General features: G+C 36.9%; 1 protein-coding gene across 1 annotated transcript; it reads right to left on the bottom strand.

Annotated features, from left to right (window-relative positions):
• Positions 1–456: 456 nt before the first annotated feature.
• On the bottom strand, positions 457–3,086 carry PYURF (PIGY upstream open reading frame). The gene is made up of 2 exons (XM_043572198.1): positions 2,792–3,086; positions 457–1,396 (listed from the first exon to the last, which is right to left on the bottom strand). The coding sequence occupies exons 1-2, from the start codon at positions 2,995–2,997 to the stop codon at positions 1,255–1,257; spliced, it is 348 nt and encodes a 115-aa protein (XP_043428133.1). The 5' UTR covers positions 2,998–3,086; the 3' UTR covers positions 457–1,254.
• Between the last annotated feature and the right edge of the window lie 23,396 nt (positions 3,087–26,482).

Here is a 26,482-nt window from a genome sequence, read left to right as displayed (position 1 = left end):
TCTTCTTTGGAAAAATGTCTATGCAGGTCCTGCTCTTTTGTTGTTGAGTACCATAGGTGATTTTAAAAACATGATTTGTACTACAGAATACACTGAACTAATGCAGTGCTAAACTGATCTCCTAAGGCAGGAAAATAAACTGAAAGTGGTTCAAAACATAGCCCTCAGCCCAACAGGACACAAAATCTATTTCTAAGTCTTCCACCCCTACCTCTATCTCCAAAGATCTATATTTTCCTGGAATAGTATTCTATGTGGGGTATTAAGTGCCTATCTAAACACTGACTATATTTTAAAGTTTAGAATATTTTTATATTTTTCCTCTCTTAGAACCACACTCTTATGATCAAACAAAAAACTGCACTTTTTTAAATGGAAAAGTGTATCTTATTTTATTATTCCTAATGTAAGCATTTGATGCCAAAGAAACAAAGGTAACTTTACAAACTCAGAATGTTTGCAAGTACATGAAATTTCCATTTTATTGTAGTTTTCTGTCATATGAGCTCAAATGTGTTTCTCTACAACAACTTCAGCATAGCTGCTTTGGAATTATTTCAGTCATCTTTAACACGTGACTCTACCAAATACTTTAAATCTAAAATAGACATATAAAATTTTAATTAACTTTTAGATGAATGGGGTAAGAAACAAAGTCATCAGGTGATGGTTGGGATTGTTAATTTCCAACAAGAAACTGTTGAAATGTTTCTTCTGATACAATAGTTATAAATAAAACTTTTCAAAAAAACAAGGGTAGAACAAAAGTACAATAAAAGGAACTTCTGCAGCTTAAGCCTCCCATAGTCCTAAACCCGAGAGAAGCAAGGCAAAGCACCTTTCCTGCAAATTAAGTGGGTTTCCAGTATTTCCATGTAGTTAAGTTTTAGAAATACACACTCAAGACCTATCATTAATATATCTACTATCTTAGCTCTGGTTGTATTAATTATGCCTGAAGAGTTTAATACCCATCCAAGTCCAAAGGTGGAAGAACACATAAACTGGTATGGTAATGGGCAGGAGCAGACTGTAAAAGCACAGGCTTGCTGTGCTAGTGCAGTCCTGTGGGAAGTTTTCTTCCACAGAGGCTGAGTAGAACAGTCCTGCTAAAGAGACCAGTGGAATAAGGACAGTCAACGTAGGAAGAGACAGAAACATTATTCTCCCCCACTTATTACCTGCCAGTCTGACTTTTTAGAAGGTAAGTGGTATTAAGAAAATTTAGTTGTGTGTGTTGTTTTTAATTATCATCTAGTGCTGCTCCATTTCTTCTTGCTTCTTATTTTGATGTGTCATCCTAGCTGCCTGTGGTATCATATTAGGAATCCCATCAATAATTGGATAGGCTATTCCCAATTCTTCATTGATCAATTCATTTGTCGATGCTTCAAATCTGAGGGGGGCAAAAGGAAAACAGAATGAATTGTGGAAAATAAAATGCTTGGAAGAGCTTGCTTTTCAACAAACACCATTTATTCAATTCTTGACAGATTTAATTCCAAAAAAAAAATCAGAATTAAACTGCTTTTAATTCTAAAAGCAGTATTAGCCAATTGGAACATTTCTCTTAGAAAATGAACCTCTATTTTCATTTTAGTCAGTTTTTCTCATATTTTATTTTTCACTTTATTCTCAAGCTATACCTGAATATGCATTCTTTAAATCCAGTCAAAAAGATCTCCCCTTTTCATCCAAACATTCCTTCCTTACTCTGGCCAACCCCAAAACCATCCCAGTTAATTTACTATTAAACAGTCACTACAGAAAAATTCAATTTCCCCGTTTTAGAATGCATGCATGCTTAACAGAGCAACCCTACTGATCCATTAGAAGGAAACCACTGAAAAATCAAGATATACAAAATAAAAGTTTGAGGAACATGAAAGCACAGAAAGAGGAAAGTCTGGAAAGCAATGGGTCTGCAGTGTGCTAGTTACACAACGAAAAGGTAGTTCGAATGGTTATTTCAAGGTATAAGAAAATGAATGAGTACATTCATTATGGAAAAAAATCTAGAAATAAAAATGCAAGAAGAATGAAAATTTAAAAAATGGCTAGCAATCTACCACCCAAAGATAACCACTGATAACATCTTGGTGTTTAGTATATTCAGTTTGCAATACTAGTGTTGTCAATGTTCAGTTTTAGTAGCCTGGAACTGTAGAGCTGTTTTCCTTAAAGGTTAAAGCCTTTCCAAAACCCAGCTTGTCCAGAACTAAGACCCAAAGAGGCAGCATACACAGCTTAAACGTTTACAATCGTCACGCATCAGCTGAACATTTTCACAAGAATCTGGAGGCTACTACAGTATTTTTCATCATCTTGTTTTAAAAATCTGAATGCCTTGGACCGGTCATGACTCCCAACAGCTCAAAAACCTGGCGATACATTAGAATCCGTTAGGGTCCTTTTAAGAAAACACCTTGCTGGTCCAGCCCCCAGACCGCCCAGCTGGGTAGGCCAGGGGTGGTGCCCGGGAATCTGCATTTAAAAAAAGGTGCCCTGGCGATTCGATTGCGAAACCAGTAAACGCTGCGATCCATCACTGTGGATCTGCGGTTTGATTTGGGCGGCCTAGGACTCGACTCCCCTCCGGCCTCCCCCCGCCCTTCCCGCCTCGGTGGGAGGTGCGCGATAGCTGAGCCGGCCGGGATCCAGAAAATGGCAGCAGGAAATACTCGGACTGACCTGAAGGGCGCCCCAGTGGCTGTGAACGGCCGCACGGCCATCCCACCCGGTCCCCGCCACCGGAGGGCGCGAAAGGAAACTCGCAGCCACCGAATCTCACCTGAGCGGCTTCTTGGAGAGTGGGCACACCAGGAACTCGAGCAGGGCCGGGTCGAAGACGCGGGGCGCGTTCCCCGTCTTCTCGCTCTTGTCTGCGGACCGCCACGACCCCGACGCGTGAAGGCACCTACGGGCGACCGCGGACGGCAGCGTGCATGTACCCCGCAGCGATAAGGCGAGGAGCCAGGCGCGCGCTCCGCTCAGCATGGTCTGGCAACCAGCGACCACACCGCAGCCCGGGCCGCGTCAGCGATCTCCGCGGCGAGCCCCTCACCTGCCAGACTCCGCCCCTGGTGCTGTAGAAATGCAGTCCCGGGGCCGAAAGGAGCCAGCGCTTTGGTTCCGAGGTCGCTCCCGATCCGACCGCTTTTTCCGCCGCACCGTTCGGTAGTTCTGAGCACGGCCGGCAGCTGGTAGCCGGAGGGCTCTAGTGACTGTTCCACCGCATTTACAAATTACAAACAAACCCAATGCTTAAATTGGGTGAGTTGAGTTTTCAAACAAGGGGTTCCAGGCAGCCAGTGGCCTGACCTCAGAAGTCACACAGTGTTAAATTTGGCCTTACGTGGTAATCTCCAAAAGGAGGTTTCAAACACAGTCATATTGGGTATGTTAAAGCATTGGTTTGTTTTATGTAAATCTTTACCATAGCCCGTGTGACCTTGTTTGTCTTTTATTTTTTCTTGTCTTATTAAATTAAAAGTTTAGAACACGAAAAGAATCCCATAGGCCTCTTAATCCAAGATTCTTACCCTGTGGGACTCACTGTTCAACTGCATAATAAGGCACAACCAGTTAACTTCTATAAATGAGCTTGGAGTCAGCAAGGAGTCTAAACAGTGTCATCAGGCGGATGTCCGTTGGTTGAATGGGAGATCCATTCAATGGATTTTTCAACCCCAAGTTTGCCCTAAGAAAGTGATAACAGGTTTGATCTTTTTACAGTGTAGTAGATTTGGGCTCTGGGCCCTGGGAGCTTGGTTTCTGGTCCATAGTTTACTAGCTGTGTGACTCCAGCAAATGACTTAACTACTCAGTTTCTTTATCTTAAGATAATGGCACCTACCTCATGAAATCTCCTCCTGGGGACTAAAATGGGAGAATGCATGCAAAGAACATTTAGAAAAGTGAGATAACTTAATGCTTAATTAATGTTATCTGTTAAATTTATTTCCTCTGTTCTTTCCAGTTCTGTATGCTAGAAGATTCTTTTGTTAGTCAAAAAATTTTTCCTTTTGTTTTGCTGCATATTGACTTGAACCTTTTTTGTATCATTGGATTTTATCATTTTACACTTTGAGGTCTTGGGAGGTAGGAGAGGGAGGGGTGTACACCGATACAAATACAAGATTATATTTGCAAATTTCCCTTCCACTCAGCAGTGTGAAAATGAATTGAGAAATTTTTATACTGTTTATTTACTCTATTTTTAAAAATCCACTACATTATTTGATGGTGTTTGTTCGCTAATGCTCAGAAGACTTCAGCATCAAGCAGTTTTCAGGGAGGTAGCCTCAAGAGGGACCATTGTAAAGTTCCTATGTTTGCTTTCACAGTATTTCCTACTAAGGCAGTAGCAGGAATTAATATTTCAGTTGTAGTTAGTTGATACTCTGGGCCCTACAGAAGGAGTGGAGTATAAGAAAGATATATTTTAACTATATTTCATCAAGCTGCGAGGAAGCAAGCCTTGACTTCTGCCAGCACTGAGTGGACCCAAGCAGGCTGGGCAGCCCTGGGGTCTTAGCCCTTGTGGGGCAGAGGCAGGCAACTTTATTTGAGACCAGTTTCATTACCCTCAGTTTGGCCTGACTGGCTGACTGATTGCTATCACCTGGGTTTTCTAACCAGTTATAAATAAATTAGTTTCAGTTTGCCTCCACACAGAAGGTTCAAAGCAGGTCAGTTTACTTTCATTTACTTCAAATTTGTAACACCAAAAATCAACGATCAATATTTAGGAACATCTGAGTGTGTAATGTATTAGTCCAAACCATGTAAATATTAATTTATACAATGTCCTTAAATAGCCCTTAGTAATTAAGGAGTATAACTCATTTCTGCATGAAGTATATATACTAAGCTCAATGTAGATGACAATATAGAATTGTAAAGTCATTAGTCCTTTTTTACTGTTGGCATGACTATCATCTTTCCCATCACAGAGCACTGTGCACATGTGTAATTTTGTGATGAGTCCTGGGTTCAGCTAGTGTAGAGCTGTGTGATTTTGGAGAGGTTACTTACACTCTTTGCCCTAATCTTCTCATCTCTAAGGTAGTATAATAATAGTACCCACCTTACTAGAGTTGTTGGGAGGATTAAATAAAATAATACAAGTGAAGCAGTTAGCACAGGGGCTGGTGCACACTGTACATTTAAAAATGCCAGCAGCTGCAAAATGACTTGTTGTGGTGAAGTTGGTGAAAATCTGGTGAAAAAGGGAAAGCACAATGTATCACTGGGCACCTTAATTTTAACTGACATAGAATTTTTATCTTTTCCAATATGGATAATACTGACACACAGCTCTTTGGCTATCATATATATTAAGTGAGTTAATAATCTTCGGGCAGATTAGAGTCTAGAATATATATTTAAATAAATTCCCATAAATACCAAATTTGAGGGGCATTGAAATTTGGGAGTCTGATCCAGGGAAAGTTAAAATCCATTTTCCACTAGATGGCATCATCCAGTAGTTGAACTAGTATTTATTCCTGCTTGTATTTTTCTTTCTGTGATTACAAGGGTAATAGATGTATTTATTGTGAGGAATCAGCTCATATGGTTATGGAGGCTGAGAAGTCCCACAACCTACCATCTGGTTGGTGTTCCATGGGATGGGACAAATGTGTAATGACATGTATCCACCATTATAGTATCATACAGAATAATTTCACTGCCCTAAAAATCCCCTGTGCTTTACTTGCTCATCCCTTCTTCTCCCCTAACCCCTGGAAACCACAGAAATTTTTACTGCTATAGTTTTGCCTTTTCCTGAATGTTATATAGTTGGAATCATACAGTAGGTAGGCTTTTCAGATTGGCTTCTTTAACTTAGCAATATACATTTAAGGTTTCTCTGTGTCTTTTCATGATTTGATAGCTAATTTCTTTTAACTATTGAATAATATTTTGTTTTCTGGATATACCATCATTTATTAATCCATTTACCAATTTAATGACATCTTGGTTGCTTCTCAATTTTGGCAACTATGGGAAAAGCTACTATAAACATTCATATGCAAGTTTTTATGTGGACATACATTTTTAACGCATTTGGGTAAACACCAAGGACTGTGATTTCAGATCATATGGTAAGAGTGTATTTAGTTTTGTAAGAAACTGCCAAACTGTCTTCCAAAGTGACTGTACCATTTTGCATTTCCAACAGCAATGCCTAAGAGTTTCTGTTGTTCTGCATCGTTGCCAGCATTTGGTATTGTCTGCCTTTTGGATTTTCACCATTCTAGTAGGTATGCAGTGGCTGTCTCCTTATTTTAACTTGCAAGTCTCTGGGGATGTATGGAGTTGAACATCTTTTCCTATGTTTATTTTCTACCTGTATATTATCTTTAGTGAGGTGTCTATTCAGATCTTTTGTACATTTTTAAAATTGGATTATTCATTCATATTCAGTTAATGCGGACTCTTGATCTCAGCTCAGGACTTGATCTCAGGGTTGTGAGTTCAAGCTCCGCATTGGGCCCAGTGTGGAGCCTACTTAAAGAATAAATTGGATTGTTCATTTTCTTACCATTGAACTTTAGGAGTTCTTTGAACATTTGTCCTTTGTCAGGTATGTCTTTTGAAATATTTTTCCTAGTCTGCAACTTGTCTTTCATTCTCTTTATATGTTTATTATACCAGAATAAATAAAAGATCAGAATCCTGAGACACATATAAATCCAAAGTATCTTTTCATCAAAGATCTTTTACTTTTACTCAAGATAATCTTAAGTAACCAATATCTATTTCCTCCACACATTCTTTCACCTTCTGTTTGCAGTGTTTCTCTCCTTTGTTGCTGAACACTTTCAAAGATGTGAGCAGAGATTTTTGACCCCATGTAACCCTTATCTATGAGAGGCACACAAAAAAGAGGTGCACCCAAGATAACGCATTGTGGTCCTAATTGAGCCACTGTTTCTCTTCCTGGAGTGACTGCAAGATAGTTGACAGTGATAACATTCAATTACAATTTGAATGTTCTCATTTGGCACATTGAATGTCAAGTCTCCTCCAATCTCATACAGTGATATTACAAGGTAGAAAGAATGCAAATATTTCTCATGGCATAATGTAAGACACAAAAATGGCAGAACATTCCAGTCTCTGTTTCATTCCCTTGTTATAATGAACACAACCTTCTTATGGGAATGGAGTGACCTACTTCAATGTACCTTGCTTTGTATGTGATAGTTTAACAAGTTAGATATTCACAAGTGTAGACAAATGGCCAAGAACTCCCAACCTATTTCCATGGGATTGTGCGAAGGTTCTTAGCACAGTGGCTTATGAGTCCCTCAAAAAACTAACCTCTGCCTCTCTAGCAGCTTTTCTCACTGTGGCCACTTCCCATCTTGGATTCAGCCATTCTGAATCATTTTCTGTTCCACTAATAGCCTAGGCTGTTCTATAGCTCCATGTCCTTTGCTCATGCCATTACACCTGCCCTGAATATCTTTTTCTCCTTTTGTCCACCTAAAGCACTTACTGGTCTTTAAGACCCAGTTTTTTTTTTGTTTTGTTTTGTTTTTTTTTTTTAATTTTTTTTTTTTTCAACGTTTATTTATTTTTGGGACAGAGAGAGACAGAGCATGAACGGGGGAGGGGCAGAGAGAGAGGGAGACACAGAATCGGAAGCAGGCTCCAGGCTCTGGGCCATCATCAGCCCAGAGCCTGACGCGGGGCTCGAACTCATGGACCGTGAGATCGTGACCTGGCTGAAGTCGGACGCTTAACCGACTGCGCCACCCAGGCGCCCCTAAGACCCAGTTTTAACACTGCCTCTTTTATGAAGATTTTTCTAATTTCTTCCTTTTCCCTGTACCCTAGGTATTAGCCAACCCATCCATCATGTACAATGATACACTACACACAGACACACATAATGCCTGTACTGCTTCATCGCCATTATTCATTTATATGTAAGATTCTTTGGGTCACATACCATGTATGCTTTATTTCTTTATATCTGCATCTAGCACAATGACTGGCCCATAGTAGGTTTTTAAAAATGCCTATAAAATGAATGTAGTATGTCAGTACCAGATGTTTCATTGTTCCTCTTGTCAGCAGAAAAAAATTATTATGCAATTATAAAACATGCCAGGAACATGGCTACCAGTGAAAAGAATAGCACAACAAATTTCTTTTTCAATGTAGAGAAATTTTAAACACATAAAACTATTTTTCCAGACTGGCTATAATTTTGAGCAACATAAGTTAGGGCAGAGGTACTAGAAGGAGTATTGTATTAGATCCGTCTTCTAAATTATTTTTTGGTTTGAGTTTATGTATTTTTAAAATTTGCATAAAAGTGGGGCACCTGGGTAGCTCAGTTGTTTAAGCATCTGACTTTGGCTTAGGTCGTGATCTCACGGTTCATGAGTTTGAGCCCCATGTCAGGTTCTGTGCTGACAGCTCAGAGCCTGGAGCCTGCTTTGGATTCTGTGTCTCCTCTCTCTGCCCCTCCCCTGCTCACACTCTGTCTCTCCCTCTCAAAAATAAATAAACATTAAAAAAAATTTTTTTAATGTACATAAAAGTTACAAAAGTAAAACAAATAATTCTTATATACTCTCATTGAGATTCCCGAAGTTAACAACTCTATAGCTAGTTTTTAGAAAGCTATTTGAGAGTAACTTGCAGAAATGAGGTTTAACCACTCCAAAACTTAACAGAAAACATTTTCTTACATTACCATGATACAATGATCTAAATCAGGAAATTAATATTTATACAATGTTATTATAAAATCTACAGATTAAAACTTTACCAGTTGTCCCATTAATGTACTTTTTATAGCAAAAGAAAAAAAACATTTCTGGTCCAGGATCCAATCCACCATCAACCATTATATTTGTTTCCCATATCTTATTTGTCTCTTTTAGTATGAGATAGTTTTTGTTTTTTTGTCTTCCATGATCTTGACATATTGAAGCATACAGGCCAGTTACTTCTCAGCAAGCCCATTCCTTGACTTGAATTGTGTGATATTTCCTCATGATTAGATTCAGGTTATACATTTTTGCCAGGAATACCAAAGAGTGATATTATGTCCTTTTCAGTTCTTCATACTAAGAAGCATCACTTGTGATGCTCATTCTACACATTTTACTAAAGTGGTGCCTGCAAGCTGTCTCTGCTATAAATTACTATTTTTCTCTGTGTAATTAAAAATCATGGGGGTTACATAAGTATCATATAGAGATGAGTTTATATGTAAGGCAAAAACAAGAGAGCAAGTTTCTTAAGTGATCTAATGGGAAATTGTGTAGTTCTGTGGCAAATTGTTTAGCTCTGTTATTTGATTTTTCTAGAAATTGCATATAAAAATTAGAAGACTGTTTAAAATGGCAATTTTCTGGGGTGCCTGGGTGGCTCAGTTGGTTAAGCAGCTGACTCTAGATTTCAGCTCAGGTCCTGATCTCACAGTTGTGAGATTGAGCCCTGTGTCAAGCCCCTGCAGGCTCAGTGTGGAGCCTGCTTGAGATTCTCTCTCTCTCTCTCTCTCTCTCTCTCTCTCTCTCTCTCTCGCTTGCTCTGCCCCTCCCTGTCCCTCAAAATAAATATAAAAAAATAATGAAATGGCAATTTTCTGACATTTTGAGGAGTTTAGCCTCAAAATTATTTACAAAAACAAGATGTGTCTCTGTATTCCCATAGAGCTGAATATTAAAACCTTAAGTAAATGGAAGTTTTGCACTCAGCAACTCCTCAGGGAGATGACACTTGAATAGCAGGAGAACTCCCTATTTCTATGTCTATGCATTTGGCTCTTCAAAAACCCTCTGACAGGAAGATAATGTCCTATGTTATTAGTCATACTTTACAATCAAAAGAACAGACTTCTGTTGGTGTTGATGAATCCTGAGTTCCAGTTTCCTTGTTCGCCCACATATTCTTAAAGAGAGAACTATGCTGAAATTATACAGGTGTTTTGATGCATGTTTACTTATTTTCTGGAGTTATAAATCTAGTACAATGAATAGGATGCTTCAGACTATTCTTTCAAATGCATCTATGTCACTGTAAAGGAATCGTGGATTTCTTTTTAATCCTTAATTGTTATTTTTTTTTCTTTATTGAGGCATAATTTTTACAAATAAAAATTGCATATATATATATAAAATGTGATGTTTTGATATACATATATACTGTGAAATAATTACCACTATCAAGCTAATTAAAGTGTTCACTACCTCACATAGTTACCATTTTTTGTGTGTGTTTACAGTGAGAACATTTAAGAGCTACTCTGTTAGAAAATTTTAAGTATACAATACAGTATTAATAACTATAATCACCGAGCTATATATTATATCTACAAAACTTATTCATCTTGCATAACTGAAACTTTATACCCTTTAACCACCATCTCTCCATTTCCCCCACCCCCCAGCCCTGGCAACCATCACTTGACTGTTTCTATGAGTTAGGCATTTTTAGATTTTACATATGGGTGAGATCTTGCAGTATTTGTTTTTCTGTGTTGGGCTTATTTCTCTTAGCATAATATCCTCTAGGTTCATTCATGTCACAAATGACATGATTTCCTTATTTTTAAAGGCCAAATAGCATTTCATTATACATATATAAAATATATATTATTTATAATAATGTTTATAATAATATACTTACACATCAAGGAATTATATAATAATACATAATATATTTTATGTATATAATATTAATAGAATGTAATTATATATTATATAATATATATAATATATTATATATGATATAATATTTCATTACATATATATTTCATTCTCTTTTTAAAATTTTTTAAATGTTTATTTTTTTTGAGAGAGAGAATGAGACAGAGCATGAGCTGTGGAGGGACAGAAAGAGGAGACACAGAATCCGAAGCAGGCTCCAGGCTCTGAGCTGTCAGCACAGGCTTGAACCCAGGAACTGCGAGATCATGACCTGAGCCAAAATTGGATGCTTAACCCACTGAGCCACTCAGGCACTCCTATTTCACATTCTCTTTATCCATTCACCTGTTGATGGACACTTAGGTTGATGCCATATCTTGCTTATTATGAATAATGCTTTCAATGAACATGGGAGTCCTGGTATCTCTTTGAGATACTGATTTCATTTCCTTTGGATACATACCCAGAGGAGGGATTGCTGGATCATATGGTAGTTCTAGTTTTAATTTTTCAAGGACCCTCCATACTGTTTTCCAAAATGGTTGTACCAATTTACATTCCCACCAAAGGTATACAAGGGTTCCCTTTTTGGGGGGATGTTGAGCACAGGTGGTAGAGGGAAAGAGAGAATCTCAAGTATGCTCTACACCCAGAGCAGAGCCCCACATGGGGCTCGATCCTACAACCCTGAGACCAGGGCCTGAGCTGAAATCAAGAGTCAGACACTTAACCAACTGAGCCACCCAGGCACTCCCTTTTTTTGTGTATCTTCGCCAGTGTTTGTTGTCTTTTAGCCATGATAGCCATTCTAACATATGTGAGGTGATATCTCTTGGTTTTGATTTGCATTTCCCTGATAATTAGTGATGTTGAGCATTTTTGCATATACCTATTGGCCATTTGTATGTGTTCTTTTGAGTAGTATCTATTCAAGTCCTTTGCCCATTTTAATATTGGGTTATTTGTTTTCTTGCTTTTGAATTGTTTGAGTTCCTTTCATATTTTGGATATTAACCACTTATCACATGTATAGTTTGCAAGTATTTTTTTCTCATTCTGTAGGTTGTTTTTTCACTTGTTGATTGTTTTCTTTCCTGTGCAGAAACTTTTTAGTTTGATGCAATGCCTTACATTAAAAAAAATTTTTTTAGCCTTTTAAAAAAAGTTATTTATTTATTTATTTTGAAAGAGAGAGAGAGTGTAGGAGAGGGGCAGAGGAAGAGAGAGAGAATCCCAAACAGGCTCCATGCTGTCAGTGCAGAGCCTGATGCAGGGTTCAGTCTCATGAAGTGTGAGATCATGACCTGAGCCAAAATCAAAAGCTGGACGCTTAACTGAATGAGCCACCCAGACACCCATCTCTTTGTGTATTTGTGTTTTTGCTGCCAATGCCTTTGGGGTCATATCCAAAAAATCATTGTGCAGACTAATGTCAAGAAATATTTTTCCTGTTTTCTTCTAGTAGTTTTACAGTTTCAGGTAAACATTTAAGTCTTTAATCCATTTTGAGTCAATTTTGTATATGTTGTGATGTAGGGTCCAATTTCATTCTTCTGCATGTGGATAACCAGTTTTCCTAGCATTGTTTGTTGAAGAGACTACCTATCCCCACTGAGTTTTCTTGAGATCTTTATGGCAGATCAATTGACCACAAATGTGTGGATTTATTCCAGGCTCTCTATCCTGTTCCTTTGGTCTATATTTTTATTTTTATGCTGGTACCATACTTAATTGATTACTATAGCTTTGTGATATAGTTTGAAATCAGGATGTGATACCTTCAGGTTTGTTCTTGTTGCTCAAGATTGCTTAGGCTATTTGAGGTCTTTTGTTCCATATGAATTTTAGGATTTTTTTTATATGAAAAATGCTCTGTGATAGGAATTGCACTGAATCTTTAGATATCTTTGGACAGTATGGACATTTTAACAATATTAATTATTCTAATCTGTGAACATGGGATGTCTTTCCATTTATTTCTGTATTCTTTTCTTTCTTTCACCAGTGTTTCATAATTTTCAGTGTACTGATCTTTCATCTTTTTGGCTAAATTTATTCCCAAATATTAAAATTTTTTGGATGCTATTGTAAATGGGATTGTTTTCTTAATTTCTTTCTTGGATAGTTTGTTGTCAGTGCATAGAAATGCAACTGATTCTTATGTATTGATTTTGTATCCTGCAACTTTGCTAAATTTATTTATTTGTTTGTTAGTGCTTGTTAGTGCTAATAGTTTTTGGTGGCATCTTTAGGGTTTTCTGTATATAAGATCATGTCATTGACAAACAGAGATCATTTCACTTCTTTCCTTCAGGTTTGGTTGCCTTTCATTTCTTTTTCTTGCCTAACTTCCAGTACCATGTTGAATAGAAGTGGTGAGAGTGGACATCCTTGTCTTGTTTCTCATCTTACAGGAAAAGCTGAAAGCTTTTCACCATTGAGTATGATGTTAGCTGTGAGTTTTTCATATATGGCCTTTATTATGTTGAGGTATGTTCCCTATAAACCTACTTTGTTTAGGGTTTTTTATCATGATTGGATGTTGTACTTTGTCAAATGCTTTTTCTTCATCTATTGAAATGATCATTTATCCTTCATTCTGTTAATATCATGTCTCATATGTATTGATTTGGATATGTTGAATCATCCTTGTATCCAAGGGATAAATTCCACTTGATCATAGTGTATGATCCTTTTAATGTGGTCTTGAGTTCAATTTGGTAGTATTTTGTTGAAGATTTTTGCATCTGTATTCATCAAGGATATGGGCCTGTAAGTTTCTTTTTTGTAGTGTCTTTGTCTGGCTTTGATCTCAAGGTAATGCTGGCCTTATTACATGAATTTTGAAGTGTTCTCTCCTCTTCAATTTTTTGAAAATTATTGACATTAAATTTCTCTAAATACTTATGGAATTCACCAGTGAAGCCATTAGGTTGTAGACTTTTTATTTTGGGGGGTGGGGTAGGATTTGACTACTGATAAAATCTCCTTATTCATTATTAGTCTGTCCATATTTTTTTAAGTTTATCTATTTATTTTGAGAAAGAGAGAGAACTGGGGAGGGGCAGAGAGAGAGAGGGAGAGAGAGAATCCCAAGCAGGTTCTGCACTGTCAGTGCAAAGCCCGATGTGGGACTTGAACCCACAAATTGTGAGATCATGACCCGAACCCAAATCAAGAGTCAGATGCTCAACAAACGTAGCCACCCAGTGCCCCTGGTCTATTCATCTTTGTAAAAATATCTTTTATGATCACGGGAATCTACCCCCAAAACCAAGAGCACACTGTATACACTGTATGTTAGCCAACTTGACAATAAATAATATTTTTAAAAATTTGCTTTATGATTCAATGTTGGTAGTTTGTGTTTCCTTCTTTTTTTACTTTTTAATTAATTAACTAATTTATTTTTTAATTTACATCCAAGTTAGTTAGCATACAGTGCAACAATGATTTCAGGAGTAGATTCCAGTGATTCATCCCCTACGTATAACACCCAGTATTCATCCCAACAAGTGTCTTCCTGAATGTCTCTTACCCATTTAGCTTTATCCCTCCTCCCACAACCCCTCCAGCAACCCTCTGTTTGTTCTCTACATTTAAGAGTCTCTTATGTTTTGCCCTCCTTCCTGTTTTTATATTATTTTTGCTTCCCTTCCCTTATGTTCATCTGTTTTATACCTTAAATTCCTCATATTAGTGAAGTCATATGATATTTTCTTCCTCTGACTAATTTCGCTTAGCATAATACCCTCTAGTTCCATCCATGTAGTTGCAAATGGAAAGATTTCATTCTTTTTTCTTTTAATGTCTGTCTGTTTGTTTGTTTATTTTGAGAGAGAGAGAGAGCACAAGTTGGGGAGGGGCAGAGAGAAAGGGAGACAGAGAATCCCAGGCAGGCCCCCCACTGTCAGCACAGAGCCTAATGCAGGGCTCAAACACACAAACTGTGAGATTATGACCTGAGCCGAAATCAAGAGTCGGATGCTCAACCAACTGAGCCACCCAGGCATAACCCGGCAAGATTTCATTCTTTTCGATTGTCGAGTAATACTCCATGGTATATAGATATGCCACATCTTCGCTATCAATTCATCCATTCATGAACATTTGGGCTCTTTCCAAACTTGGCTATTGTCAGTAGTGCTTCCATAAACACTGGGGTGCATGTGCCCCTTCGAAAGAGGGATAAATACCTAGCAATGCAATTGCTGGGTCCTAGGGTAGTTCTGTTTTTAATTTTTTGAGGAACCTCCATACTGTTTTCCAGAGTGGCTGCACCAGTTTGCATTCCCACCAGCAGTGCAAAAGAGATCCTCTTTCTCCACATCCTTGCCAATATCTGTTGTTGCCCGAGTTGTTAATTTTAGCCATTCTTACTGGTGTGAGGTCGTATCTCATTGTGGTTTTAATTTGTATTTCCCTGATGATGAGTGATGGTGAGCAGTTTTTCATGTGTCAGTTGGCCATCTGGATGTCTTCTTTGGAGAAGTGTCTATTCATGTCTTTTGCCCATTTCTACACTGGATTATTTGGTTTTTGGGTGTTGAGTTTGATAAGTTCTTTATAGATTTTGGATACTAATCCTTTATCTGATATGTCATTTGCAAATATCTTCTCCCATTCCATTGGTTGCCTTTTAGTTTTGCTGATTCTTTCCTTCACTGTGCAGAAGCTTTCTATTTTGATTAAGTCTCAATAGTTCATTTTTGCAAGTTCCCTTGCTTCCAGAGACATGTTGAGTAAGAAGTTGTGCTGACTGAGGTCAAAGAGGTTTTTGCCTGCTTTCTGCTCTAGGATTTTGACGGCTTCCTGTCTTACATTTAGGTCTTTTATCCATTTTGAGTTTTTTTGTGTGTGGTGTAAGAAAGTGGTCCAGGTTCATTTTTCTGCCTGTCTCTGTCCAGTTTTCCCAGCACCACTTGCTGAAGAGACTGTCTTTATTCCATTGGATATTCTTTCCTGCTTTGTCAAAGATTAGTTGGCCATACATTTGTGGGTCCATTTCTGGGTTCTCTATTCTGTTCCATTGATCTGAGTGTCTGTTTTTGTGGCAGGTAGTTTGTGTTTCTAAGAATTTACCTTTTTCTTGTAGTTATCTAATTTGTTGGCATATAATTGTTCATAATAGTCTCTTAGGATCTTTTGTATTTCTGTGGTATCAGTTGTAATGGCTCTTCCTTCACTTACAATTTTATTTATATTAGTCTTCTCTCTTTTTTTATTAGTTAATCTAACTAAAGATTTGTCCATTTTTTTAATCTTTTCAAAAAACCAATTCCTAGTTTCATTGATCTTTTGTATTGTCTCTATTTCATTATTTCTTTGATCTTTACTATTCCTTCTGCCAACTTCTGGCTTAGTTGTTGTTTTGTTTTTTTCCTAGTTCCTTGAGGTGTAAATTAGGTTGTTTGAGATTTTTCTTTTTTTTTTTTTTAATGTTCATTCATTTTTAAGAGGGAGAGCACATGCATTAGTGGGGGGATGGGCAGAGAGATGGAGAGAGGATTTGAAGCGGGCTCCACACTGACAGTACAGAGCCCAACGTGGGGTTCAAACAGACCATGAGATCATGACCTGAGCCAAAGTCAGACGCTTAACTGACTGAGCCACCCAGGTACCCCAAGATTTTTCTTTTTTTTTAATGTAGGCATTTATCACTATAAACTTCCCCTTTAGACCTGCTTTTGCTGCATACTATAAGTTTTGGTATGTTTTGTGCTTGTTTTTGTTTGTTTCAAGATACTTTTGATTACCCTTTTGATTTCTTCTTTGACCCATTTGGTTATTCAGGACTGTGTTGTTTAATTTCTATTTGTTTATGAATTTCTAATTTCCTTCTGTTATTGACTTCTTTGTGGTCAGAAAAGATACCTGAAATGGTATCTTTTGAATTTGTTAAGACTAGTATTATACCCTAACATTTTATCTATTTTGGAGGATGATATATGTGTGTTTGAAAAGAATGTGCATTCTGCTGTGGATGGATGGAATGTTCTGCGTATGTCTGTTAGGTCCATTGGGTCTATAGTGTTGATCAAGATTGCTGTTTTCTGGGGCGCCTGGGTAGCTCAGTTGGTTAAGTGTCTGACTTCAGCTCAGGTCATGTCTCACAGTTTGTGAGTTCAAGTCCCATATCAGGCTCTGTGCTGACAGCTCAGAGCCTGGAACCTGCTTCAGACTCTGTGTCTCCCTCTCTCTCTATCCCTCCCCTGCTTGCTCTCTCTCTCTCTCTGTCTCTCTCTCAAAAATGAATACACATTAAAAATTTTTTTTAAAAAGATTGCTATTTCCTATCTTGCCATTTGCAATGACGTGGATGGAGCTAGGATGTATTATGCTAAATGAAATAAGTCAATCAGAGAAAGACAAATACCATATGATTTCACTCATATGTGGAATTTAAGAAACAAAACAGATGAACATATGGGGAGGGTGGGAGAGAGAAGAGAGAAAAACAAACCACAAGAGAGTCTTAATGATGGAGAACAAACTATGGGTTGAGGGAGGGAAGTGGGTGGTAGATGGGCTAGATGAGCTAGATGTGTAATGGGTACTAAGGAGGGCACTTGTTTTGATGAGCACTGGATGTGGTATGTAAGTGATGAATCACAGAATTCTCCTGAAACCAACATTGCATGGTATGTTAACTAAAATTTAAATTAAGTTTAAATTCAAAAAATAGTTTGCTGTTTCCTTATTAATATTCTGCTTTGATGATCTATCCTCTGATGAAAGTGGGATATTGTAGTCCTCTACTATTATTGTATTGCTGTCTATTTCTCCCTTCAGTTCCATTAAACTTTGCTTTATATATATATTGGTGCTCCAATGTTAGGTGCATCCTTCTTTTAAAAAAAATGTTTATTTATTTATTTTTGAGAGAGAGAGAGAGAGAAAGAGAGAGAGAGAGAACAAGCAGAGAAGGGGCAAAGGGAGGGAGGGAGATACAGAATCCGAAGCAGGGTCCAGGCTCTGAGTTGTCAGCCCAGAACCTGATGCGAGGCTTGAACCCATGAACCATGAGATCATGACCTGAGCTGAAGTAGGCCGCTTAACCAACTGAGCCACCCGGATGCCCCTAGGTACATCCTCTTGATGAATTGATCTATTTATTATTATACGATGGCCTTTGTCTCTTGTGAGTTTTTGACAATGTTGTTTGATGGCTATCTTCCTCCAGTGTCTTCACATGGTCTTTCCTGTGTGTGTATCTATCTACTGTCCTAATCTCTGCTTCTTATAATAACATCAGTCACATTGGATTAGGGCCCACCCATATGATCTCTCTTTACTTTAATTACCTCTTTAAAGGTCCCATATATAGTCCAAATATATAGTCACATTCTGAGGTACTAGGGGCTAGGATCTCAACATATTAATTCGGAGGAACACAATTCAGCCCATAACACTGCACTTACAGTTCCACTGGCTTGGCACAAAAACTTAAGCTCTACAGGATTTAAAAGAAGGTTATCAAACATCTTAAAATCCCTTAATAGACTATAATACATATTTAAATATGTTTAATTTTTAAAAGGAAGCCATTTGTAGAATTCTCATCTACGAGGGAATTATGCATGAGAAACATTCATTTTTAAAGTAATGATGGCTCCAAGGAAAATATCTATTTTCTCTTTTTATATACTTGAAGGTAACTTGACTATAAAGAGCTTTTATAGTCTGAATTAAAAATAACTTTTTCAGGAAAAAGTCTAAACTAAAGCCCAATGTACAGTTCCCCTCATGTAAAGATGTAATAATTCAAGTACGTTCCATATCTAATTTCTCCTTAATGGTGATATAAGTGTGAATAATGATCACATATTTTAGAAAGGACTTCCTTGCCCTTTGGGAAATAATCAGGTAGGGTATGCTAAATTATAGTACAATGAAAACAAATCAAATATCAGTGGCTTGAAATAATGAGTTTATTTTGTGTTCATGCTATTAGGTTAAATCACATGAGAGTAGCAGTATTTAATCATTTTTAAACTAGGGATACTGCAACTTTGTATAGATAAACCTAATCTATATCGGTCATAGATTGGTCTGGGTCTCTACTCCTTGTTGTCCTTGCTCTTTGTTTTCACCAGCTAAGATGTGGCTGGTTACTTTGAGACAAAGAAAGGAACTGAAGAAAGTGCACATATTCCACATACTCAAATAGTATTGGTCAAAAAAAGTCACAAGGCCATGTCTAACTTCAGTGGGGTGGAGAAGTACTATCTAAATTTCAGGAAGAAAGAGAACTGGAAGTATTTGTGACTACCAAATTTGGTAATATTTATGTCACTGTCAGTCTGTAATAAGAATTCTTTTATAGACTTTTCTAGTCCTCCTATGCATCATAGAACCTGCTTTTGAACAATCACACGACTTGATTATCCAGATAATTGTTGTTGGCTTTTGTGTGTTACAAATATGGAAATGCCCTAGACATTGTTAATCCCAGATGCATTTGATGTCACTTACATAGACTTTGTCACAGAGTTTCAGAAATAGTTTTTGGACCTTGCTATTGTTGAAATAGTAGATTTCCAGTAATTCTTCAATACTGGGTCATGTTCTTCCATAATATGTAATATAATTCCTATGCTAGGGCTATTTTTTTCAAACTTTTCCTGTGTCTAGAATTGGAATTCCATGATAAACATTGAAGAAACCATGTTTCAATAGGTTATTTACTATTTTGTTTTTTCTTATTCCAAACTTGACATATAATATGATGTAATATAATGCAAATAATATAAAATATATTCCAGATGATATTTATGTTTAATAATGAAATCGATGACATCTTTATTAAACTGGTTGGTTTTATTAACCAGAAAGAACTTGCTGTTCTAGTGAAATTCCAGTTCTAATTTTGTATTCTTTGTTAGAATAGTGGTATAAGAATTGCTTTATAATATTTTGGTTAAAAAGTACAACAAGTATCTAGTTACTGTGTTGTGTGAATGAATATCAAAGGAATGTATGCTTGTAACTTTCAGTAACAGCTTTATTGAGATAAATTCACAGAGTTGCACAACCATCACCAAGATCAATTTTAGAACATATTCATCATTCCACGAAGAAACTTCTTAGCAGTTACTCTCCATTTCCCCAATCCCATCCCACCACTGGCCCTAGGCAACCACTAATGTACTTTCTGTCTCTACAGATTTGCCTATTCTGGATATTTCCTGTAAATGGAATCATAAAATAGATAGTTTTGTGACTGGTTTTGTCAATTTAGCATGTTATCAAACTTCATCCATGTTTTTTTTAATTTTTTTTTAATGTTTATTTATTTTTGAGACAGAGAGAGACAGAGCATGAGCACGGGAGGGGCAGAGAGAGGGAGACACAGAATCTGAAGAAGCCTCCAGGCTCTGAGCTATCAGGACAGAGCCCGACGTGGGGCTTGAACTCAGGGACCGTGAGATCATGACCTGAGCCGAAGTCGGACGTTTAACTGACTGAGCCACCCAGGCGCCCCCAACTCCATCCATGTTGTAACATGTATCAATACTTCATTCCTTTTTACTGCCAAATAGCATTCAGTTGTATGAATACACCATATTTATTTATCCATTCATCAGTTGATAGACATTTGGGTTGTTTCCAAGTTTTGGCTATGAATAATGCTCTTACGAACATTTGTGTTAAAATCTTTGTATGTCTGTACATATGTTCTTATTTTGCTTGGATATGTACCTAGGAGTAGAATTGGTAGGTCATATGATAACTATGTTTAATTTTTAGAGAAATTTTCAGATTGTTTCAAAACAGCTGTACCTTTTTATATGCCTTTTTTAAATGTTACAAAATTTTTTTTTAACATTATTTATGTTAGAGAGAGAAGGGTGGGGAGGAGCAGAGAGAGAGGGAGACAGAGAATTCCAAGCAGACTCTGAGCTAACAGCAAAGAGCCCAATGTGGGGCTCAAACCCACAAACTGCAAGATCATGACTTGAGCCAAAGTCACACACTTAACCGACTGAGCCACCCAGGCATCCCAAGATTTTTAAAAATATTTATGTAATCTCTGTACTCAGCGTGAGGCTTGAACTCACAACCCTGAGATCAAGAGTCACATGCTCTACTGACTGAGCCAGCCAGGCATCCCCCCATTTTACATTCCTACTAGCAATGTTTAAGAGTTTCAATTTTCCACATCCTTGCTAGGCCTTGTTATTGTATGTCTTTCAGATTATTGTCATTTTAATGGGTGTGGTATTTCCATGTGGTTTTCATTTGCACTTCTCTAATAGGTAATGATGTTGAGTGTCTTTTTTTCATATGTTTATTGGCATTTGTCTATCTTCTTTGGAGAAATGTCTGTTCAGATCCTTCCAACATTTTTCAATTGTGTTCTTTGTCTTTTTATTATTGAGTGTAAGAATTCTATATATAATCTGGATACAAGTCCCATGAGGGATACGTGATTTGCAAATATTTTTGCTCAATCTTTACGTTGTCTTTTCAGTTTTTGGTGGTGTCCTTTGAAGCACAAGTTTTTCTCTTTTTTTCTTTGTTTGCGTATGCTTTTCTATTTTTCTTTAAGGAAAATTGCCTAATCCAAACTCACAGAGATTTACACCTGTGTTTTCTTCTATGGCTTTCATAGTATTAGCTCTTATATTTAGATCTTAGGACAATTTTGTTAATTTTTAAAAATTTTCTTTTTAATGTTTATTTATTTTTGATAGAGAGACAGGGAGACAGAGCATGGGTTGGGAGAGGGGCAGAGAGAGAGGGAGACACAGAATCTGAAGCAGGCTCCAGGCTGTGAGCTGTCAGCACAGAGCCAGACACGGGACTCGAACCCACAAACTGTGAGATCATGACCTGAGCTGAAGTCCCACACTCAACCAACTGAGCCACCCAGGTGCCCCAAATTTTGTTACATTTTTTACATGGTGTGAGGTAGGAGTCCACTTTTATTCTTTTGGAAGTGAATATACAGTTTTCCCAGCACCATTTGTTGAAAAGACTATTCCTTACCCCTATTGAATTATCTGGAGACCTTTGTTGAAAATCAACTGACTGTAATTGTGAGGGTTTATTTCTGGATTCTTAGTTCTATTCTACTGATTGATATGTATATACATATGCCAGTACCACACCATCTTGATTACTGTAGCTTTGTAGTAAGTTTTAAAATTGGGAAGTGTGAGTCCTCCAACTATGTTCTTCATATCTGAGACATTATTTTGGCTACTCTGGGTTCCTTGAAATTCCATGTGAGTTTTAGGATCAGCTTGTCAATTTCTGCAAAGAAGCCAGTTGGATTTTTGCTAAGGAATATTGCTATCTTTATAACATAAGTCTTCTAATCCATGAACATGGGATGTCATTCCATCTATTTAGGTCTTTTTAAAATTTTTAAATGATTTGTGATTCTCAGAGTATTAGTTTTACACTTTCTATTAAATTTATTCCCGAGTATTTTAGTCCTTTTGATGCCATTACAAATGAAATCATTTCCTTAATTTTCAGTTTGTTATAGAACTGTAAAAGCTACTATATAGAAATGTAACTTATTTTTATATGACTCTGTGTCCTGAAACCTTACAGAACTTGTTTATTATTTTGGTAGTTTGTTTTTTACTAGATTCCTTAGGATTTTCTATATACAAGCTTATAACGTCTATAAATAGAGATAGTTTTACTTCTTCATTTCGAATCTGGATGCCTTTAACTTTATTTTATTGCCTAATTGCCCTTTCCAGAACCTCTAACACAAGGTTGAATCGAAGTGGCAGGAACAGACATCATTGTCTTTTTCCTGATCTTAGAAGGAAAAGTTAAAATTTTCACCATTAGGTATTGTTAGCTATGGTTTTTTGTAGGTGCTGTAAACAATCTTTTAAAGAATTTATAATTGTTACATTCTTCTCTTACATAGTTTCATTACCTAAATGTAATAGTAGAGCACAATTTCGTAAAATTAAGAGAAATATTAAGCAAAGAATAAGATTACTTCTTATTTTCTGCTATGTAACTATTGGGCATCTTCATCTTTGTTCTTGCCCTATCTATAACCTCCACCAAGGAAAGTGATCCCCCATTGGACCCTACCGTCTCAGAAGCCATATTTGATATTGTGCTATTTTCCTTCTTTCCCCACCTTCCAACCCCTTTTGTTGGACTGGAATAACCATCTAACCTAAGAATAACCAATCCTTAGGTGAGACAGTAATCTTCACCCTCAGACGCCAGATTAAAAAACATTACTTTCACTAAGTGAATACTCTTTCTCATGATTGGACATAAGGAAAAAAGGAAAGAATTTGTCAGTTATTGGTGCAAGTTCTAGCTGAAAACTTATATGAGAACAGAATCGGCTTGGGAGGCCATAATGGATCATGTATAGCTAAAATTACAAAAAAGTACAAATTATAAATAAGCAGAAATAGTTATTAAAGCAGGATAGAAAGAAGTAGATACACAGGCTAGAATTAAGTAACACAACAGAATAGTACAGGAAAAGTTCTTGAACTCTTACATCTCAGGTATCTAGAATGTGCTTGAATTCGAAACCAGTCTTCTCCAGCCCCAATTCTTGGGCTTCCATGAGATCTTAGTCTTTTTATCCCTCCACATGAGCTAACTTGAAAGAGTCCTTGTTGCTAGAAAACAAATGAAATAACTAAAAACAAGATAAACTCATTATAATAATTTTTTTTCTCAAGTGACCTGAACTCTAATGAGAAAGACATGGGAAGAGAATGGAAATTATTTTGGGGATAGTAAAAATGCATGAAAATAATGAAGAAAGAAAATAGATGAACCTTAGGGTCCTTGCCCTTAAGCAACTTATGTTGCCTAATGTTGCTGTTAGTTGTTAGAAATGCAATTAGTATTGACTAATTCCTATTTAAGAGAAATATTTGATAATGTGGTAATGATGAAATTGTTAAAATGACAATATTGTGCTTGATAAATTCTTCAAGGATAGGGCATTTGGGAAGAAACCTTGTTAATGGCAAACATCCCTTAAGGATTTAAAATGGTATGGGTGGCAATATGAATTATAGATGATATAAATGGCAAGAAGCTATGTCTTGGCAGCTGGCACATGGTTTTAGATGAAGAATAAAGTAATTGTGAAGATGAGGTAAATAAAATGATTGATATTAATTACAGTTGGGCTTTAAGCAATAATGACTGCTATTTAGTCTTTGTGAACAATTGAGGTGTAGGCTGTAGTTTTTCCCAGCTGAATTTACTAATTCTGCTCAGCTTCCAAGTAAAGTTAAAGGACTTTACTAATTAAAGATAGGAAGAGCTAATGGTGGAAAGTGTATGTAATTGAGACTGGGGCAATTTTTGACATGTTAGAGGAGTGTATGAGAAGTTAATGAGATACCTTGGCATTTAGTTGGGAAAAAGAGAAGGCCTAGCTCCATGGGCAGTATCAGAACGGCGATTGAGGTATGGGGCTTACATTCCATTTATTGGCCTAGTAATCATGCCTTGTTGATTATAGCAAATTTACTAAAATGTACTGCTTTGAGATGGTGATTTTGGCCAGGGTGTTAATTTCCAAGCTTCCTCCAGCTAATGTTCATGGAAAGCCAAACATAGGACCTAGAATTGAAGTAAATGAAACAATGGTCACACAGGTGAACTTTAGTACAGAAATAATATGGTATAAATCAACATTTTTAGAGTGTGGATTCAGCAGTTTAATTAATTGACTTCGTTGAATTGTAGTGGAGTATGAGAACGTGGAAGTTTTGCATTCTCCTGCAGGTTTGAGTCCTAAAATTTCTTTCTTCAAAGTAACTCTTACCATTCATATTTTTATTGCATATTACATTAATGAGTGTTCTCCAGAGAAACAGAACCAGTAAGATAGAAATATAGATATGTAAGAGATTTAGTGTATGAATTGATTCATGCAAATATGGAGACAAGAAGTCCCATAATCTACCAATGCAAACTGGAGAACAGGAAAGCTGGTGGTATAATTCAGTCCAAGTCAAAAGTCTGAGAAGCAGGAATGTTGATGGACTAGTTCAAGCAAAGAGAACAGATTCTCCCTTCCTCTGCCTTTGTGTTCTATTCAGATCCCCAAAGGGAACGGGATGATTTTTACCCATGTTGGTGACAGGGATTTTCTTTACTCAGTCTACTAATTCAAATACAAATGTTTTTCAAAAACATCCTTATAGGCACACCAGAAATAATGTTTACCAGCCATCTGGGCATCCATTAGCTCACTCAAGTTCACATGTAAAATTAACCACACGTATACAAGTTATTATGAGGCAGTTTGAGACATGTTGCAACACATGATTTTTTAAGATGGAGGAAATTTGTTTTCAAGTGGCTATTGGGTATGTCACAAGTGGGGATTTGGTTACATTCATGGGATTATGGTGTTATGGTTTTATATGCTAACTATATAGAGTTTGATATAAAATGCTCTTGAAAGGTGATATTTATTGAGAATGATATTGCCGTATTCTAACAAAGCATTTAAAGTGAACACAAAGAATTTTTCATATAACCTGAAATAAATTTAAAAATTCAGTTCTGGTGTGATTGTGGTTGGTTACATAAGAATGCAGATAAATTCTATCATTATCAGAGATTTAAGAGGAATATTATATTCCTTAGTTACAATTGATATGATGAGAAAAAGAAAAAAGTATAGGAAATATTACTCTACAGGAAATTAGTGGCTTGTTAAGGTCTGGTCAGAAGTGTCTTAGTTTGGTAAGCTTATCTAGGTGAGAGAATAGAGTAGCCTGACAGATGTAGTGAATATGAATAGAAGCTTCCAGTTTATATTTATAATCAGATTAAATTTGGGGAGATGCATCATAACAAGAGTTTGGAGGGGCTCCTGGGTGGTTGAGTCAGTTAAGTATCTGGCTCTTGATTTTCACGTCTTGATCTTGATCTCAGGGTCGTGAATTCAAGCCCTGTGTTGGGGCTCCACACTGGGTGTGGAGCCTACTTAAAAAAACAAAAAACAAAAAACAAAAACAAGAATTCAGAGTCAGACTCCCATAGGTGTTAGGAGCTTTGAAATTGATGATATTGGAAGCTGTAAAAGAATGGAAAAGAGTCATGGTTATTCTTCCTTTGTTGACGCTGGTTTTCCACACAACTCCTTGGCATGATCCATAATATTTTTCTAGCCTTAAGAAACACCTTGCCATTCTCCAACATTGTTTAGTGAAAAACAAAGCAATCTGAGTAGCAGTAGTTGTGCTACATAGGAGGTGCACTAGAATTGCTAAACCACAAGTGTCATTGTGAAAAGCAATAATTTTGAACTTAGCTATCCAAAAGTTTTTGTGCGAACATTTGCAATAAGGGATTAAAACATGAATAAAATGGTAGTAAACCCTAATAGTTCTAAACCACATTATTTTGCAGCATTAACTGCAAATACTCTTGTTTTACAAGAATTAGTTGGTTGAGATAAATACTTTCAAAAGAAATAAGCAGTTTGGTTACATGCTATCAACATTTATGAGTGCCTGTTATGTGAAAATAACCACTATGGTAAGAGCTGTAAAACGGGCGTTCTTCAACTACTTCCTTTTTGAAAACCTCCCCCTCAGATCAATCACAAATCTTATAACTTCTACTTCTTTATCCTGGCCTTGATTTAGACCCTCACTTGCACTCAGTTCCAACCTCATTACTGATCTTGCTTGCTCATCCTTCCATAAGCCATCCTTCATTCTGCTCCCACAGCTATCTTTGTAAAATACCAATTAGGTCATGTTGAATCCCTGCCTAAATTTCTTCAATGGTGCCTTGCAGTCTTCAGAATGAATTTCATAGTCCTC

Source organism: Prionailurus bengalensis, chromosome B1 (genome assembly GCF_016509475.1).
Source record: "Prionailurus bengalensis isolate Pbe53 chromosome B1, Fcat_Pben_1.1_paternal_pri, whole genome shotgun sequence".
In the NCBI taxonomy this organism is placed as follows: Eukaryota; Metazoa; Chordata; class Mammalia; order Carnivora; family Felidae; genus Prionailurus; species Prionailurus bengalensis.
This window is presented reverse-complemented; position numbering and strand designations above follow the sequence as displayed.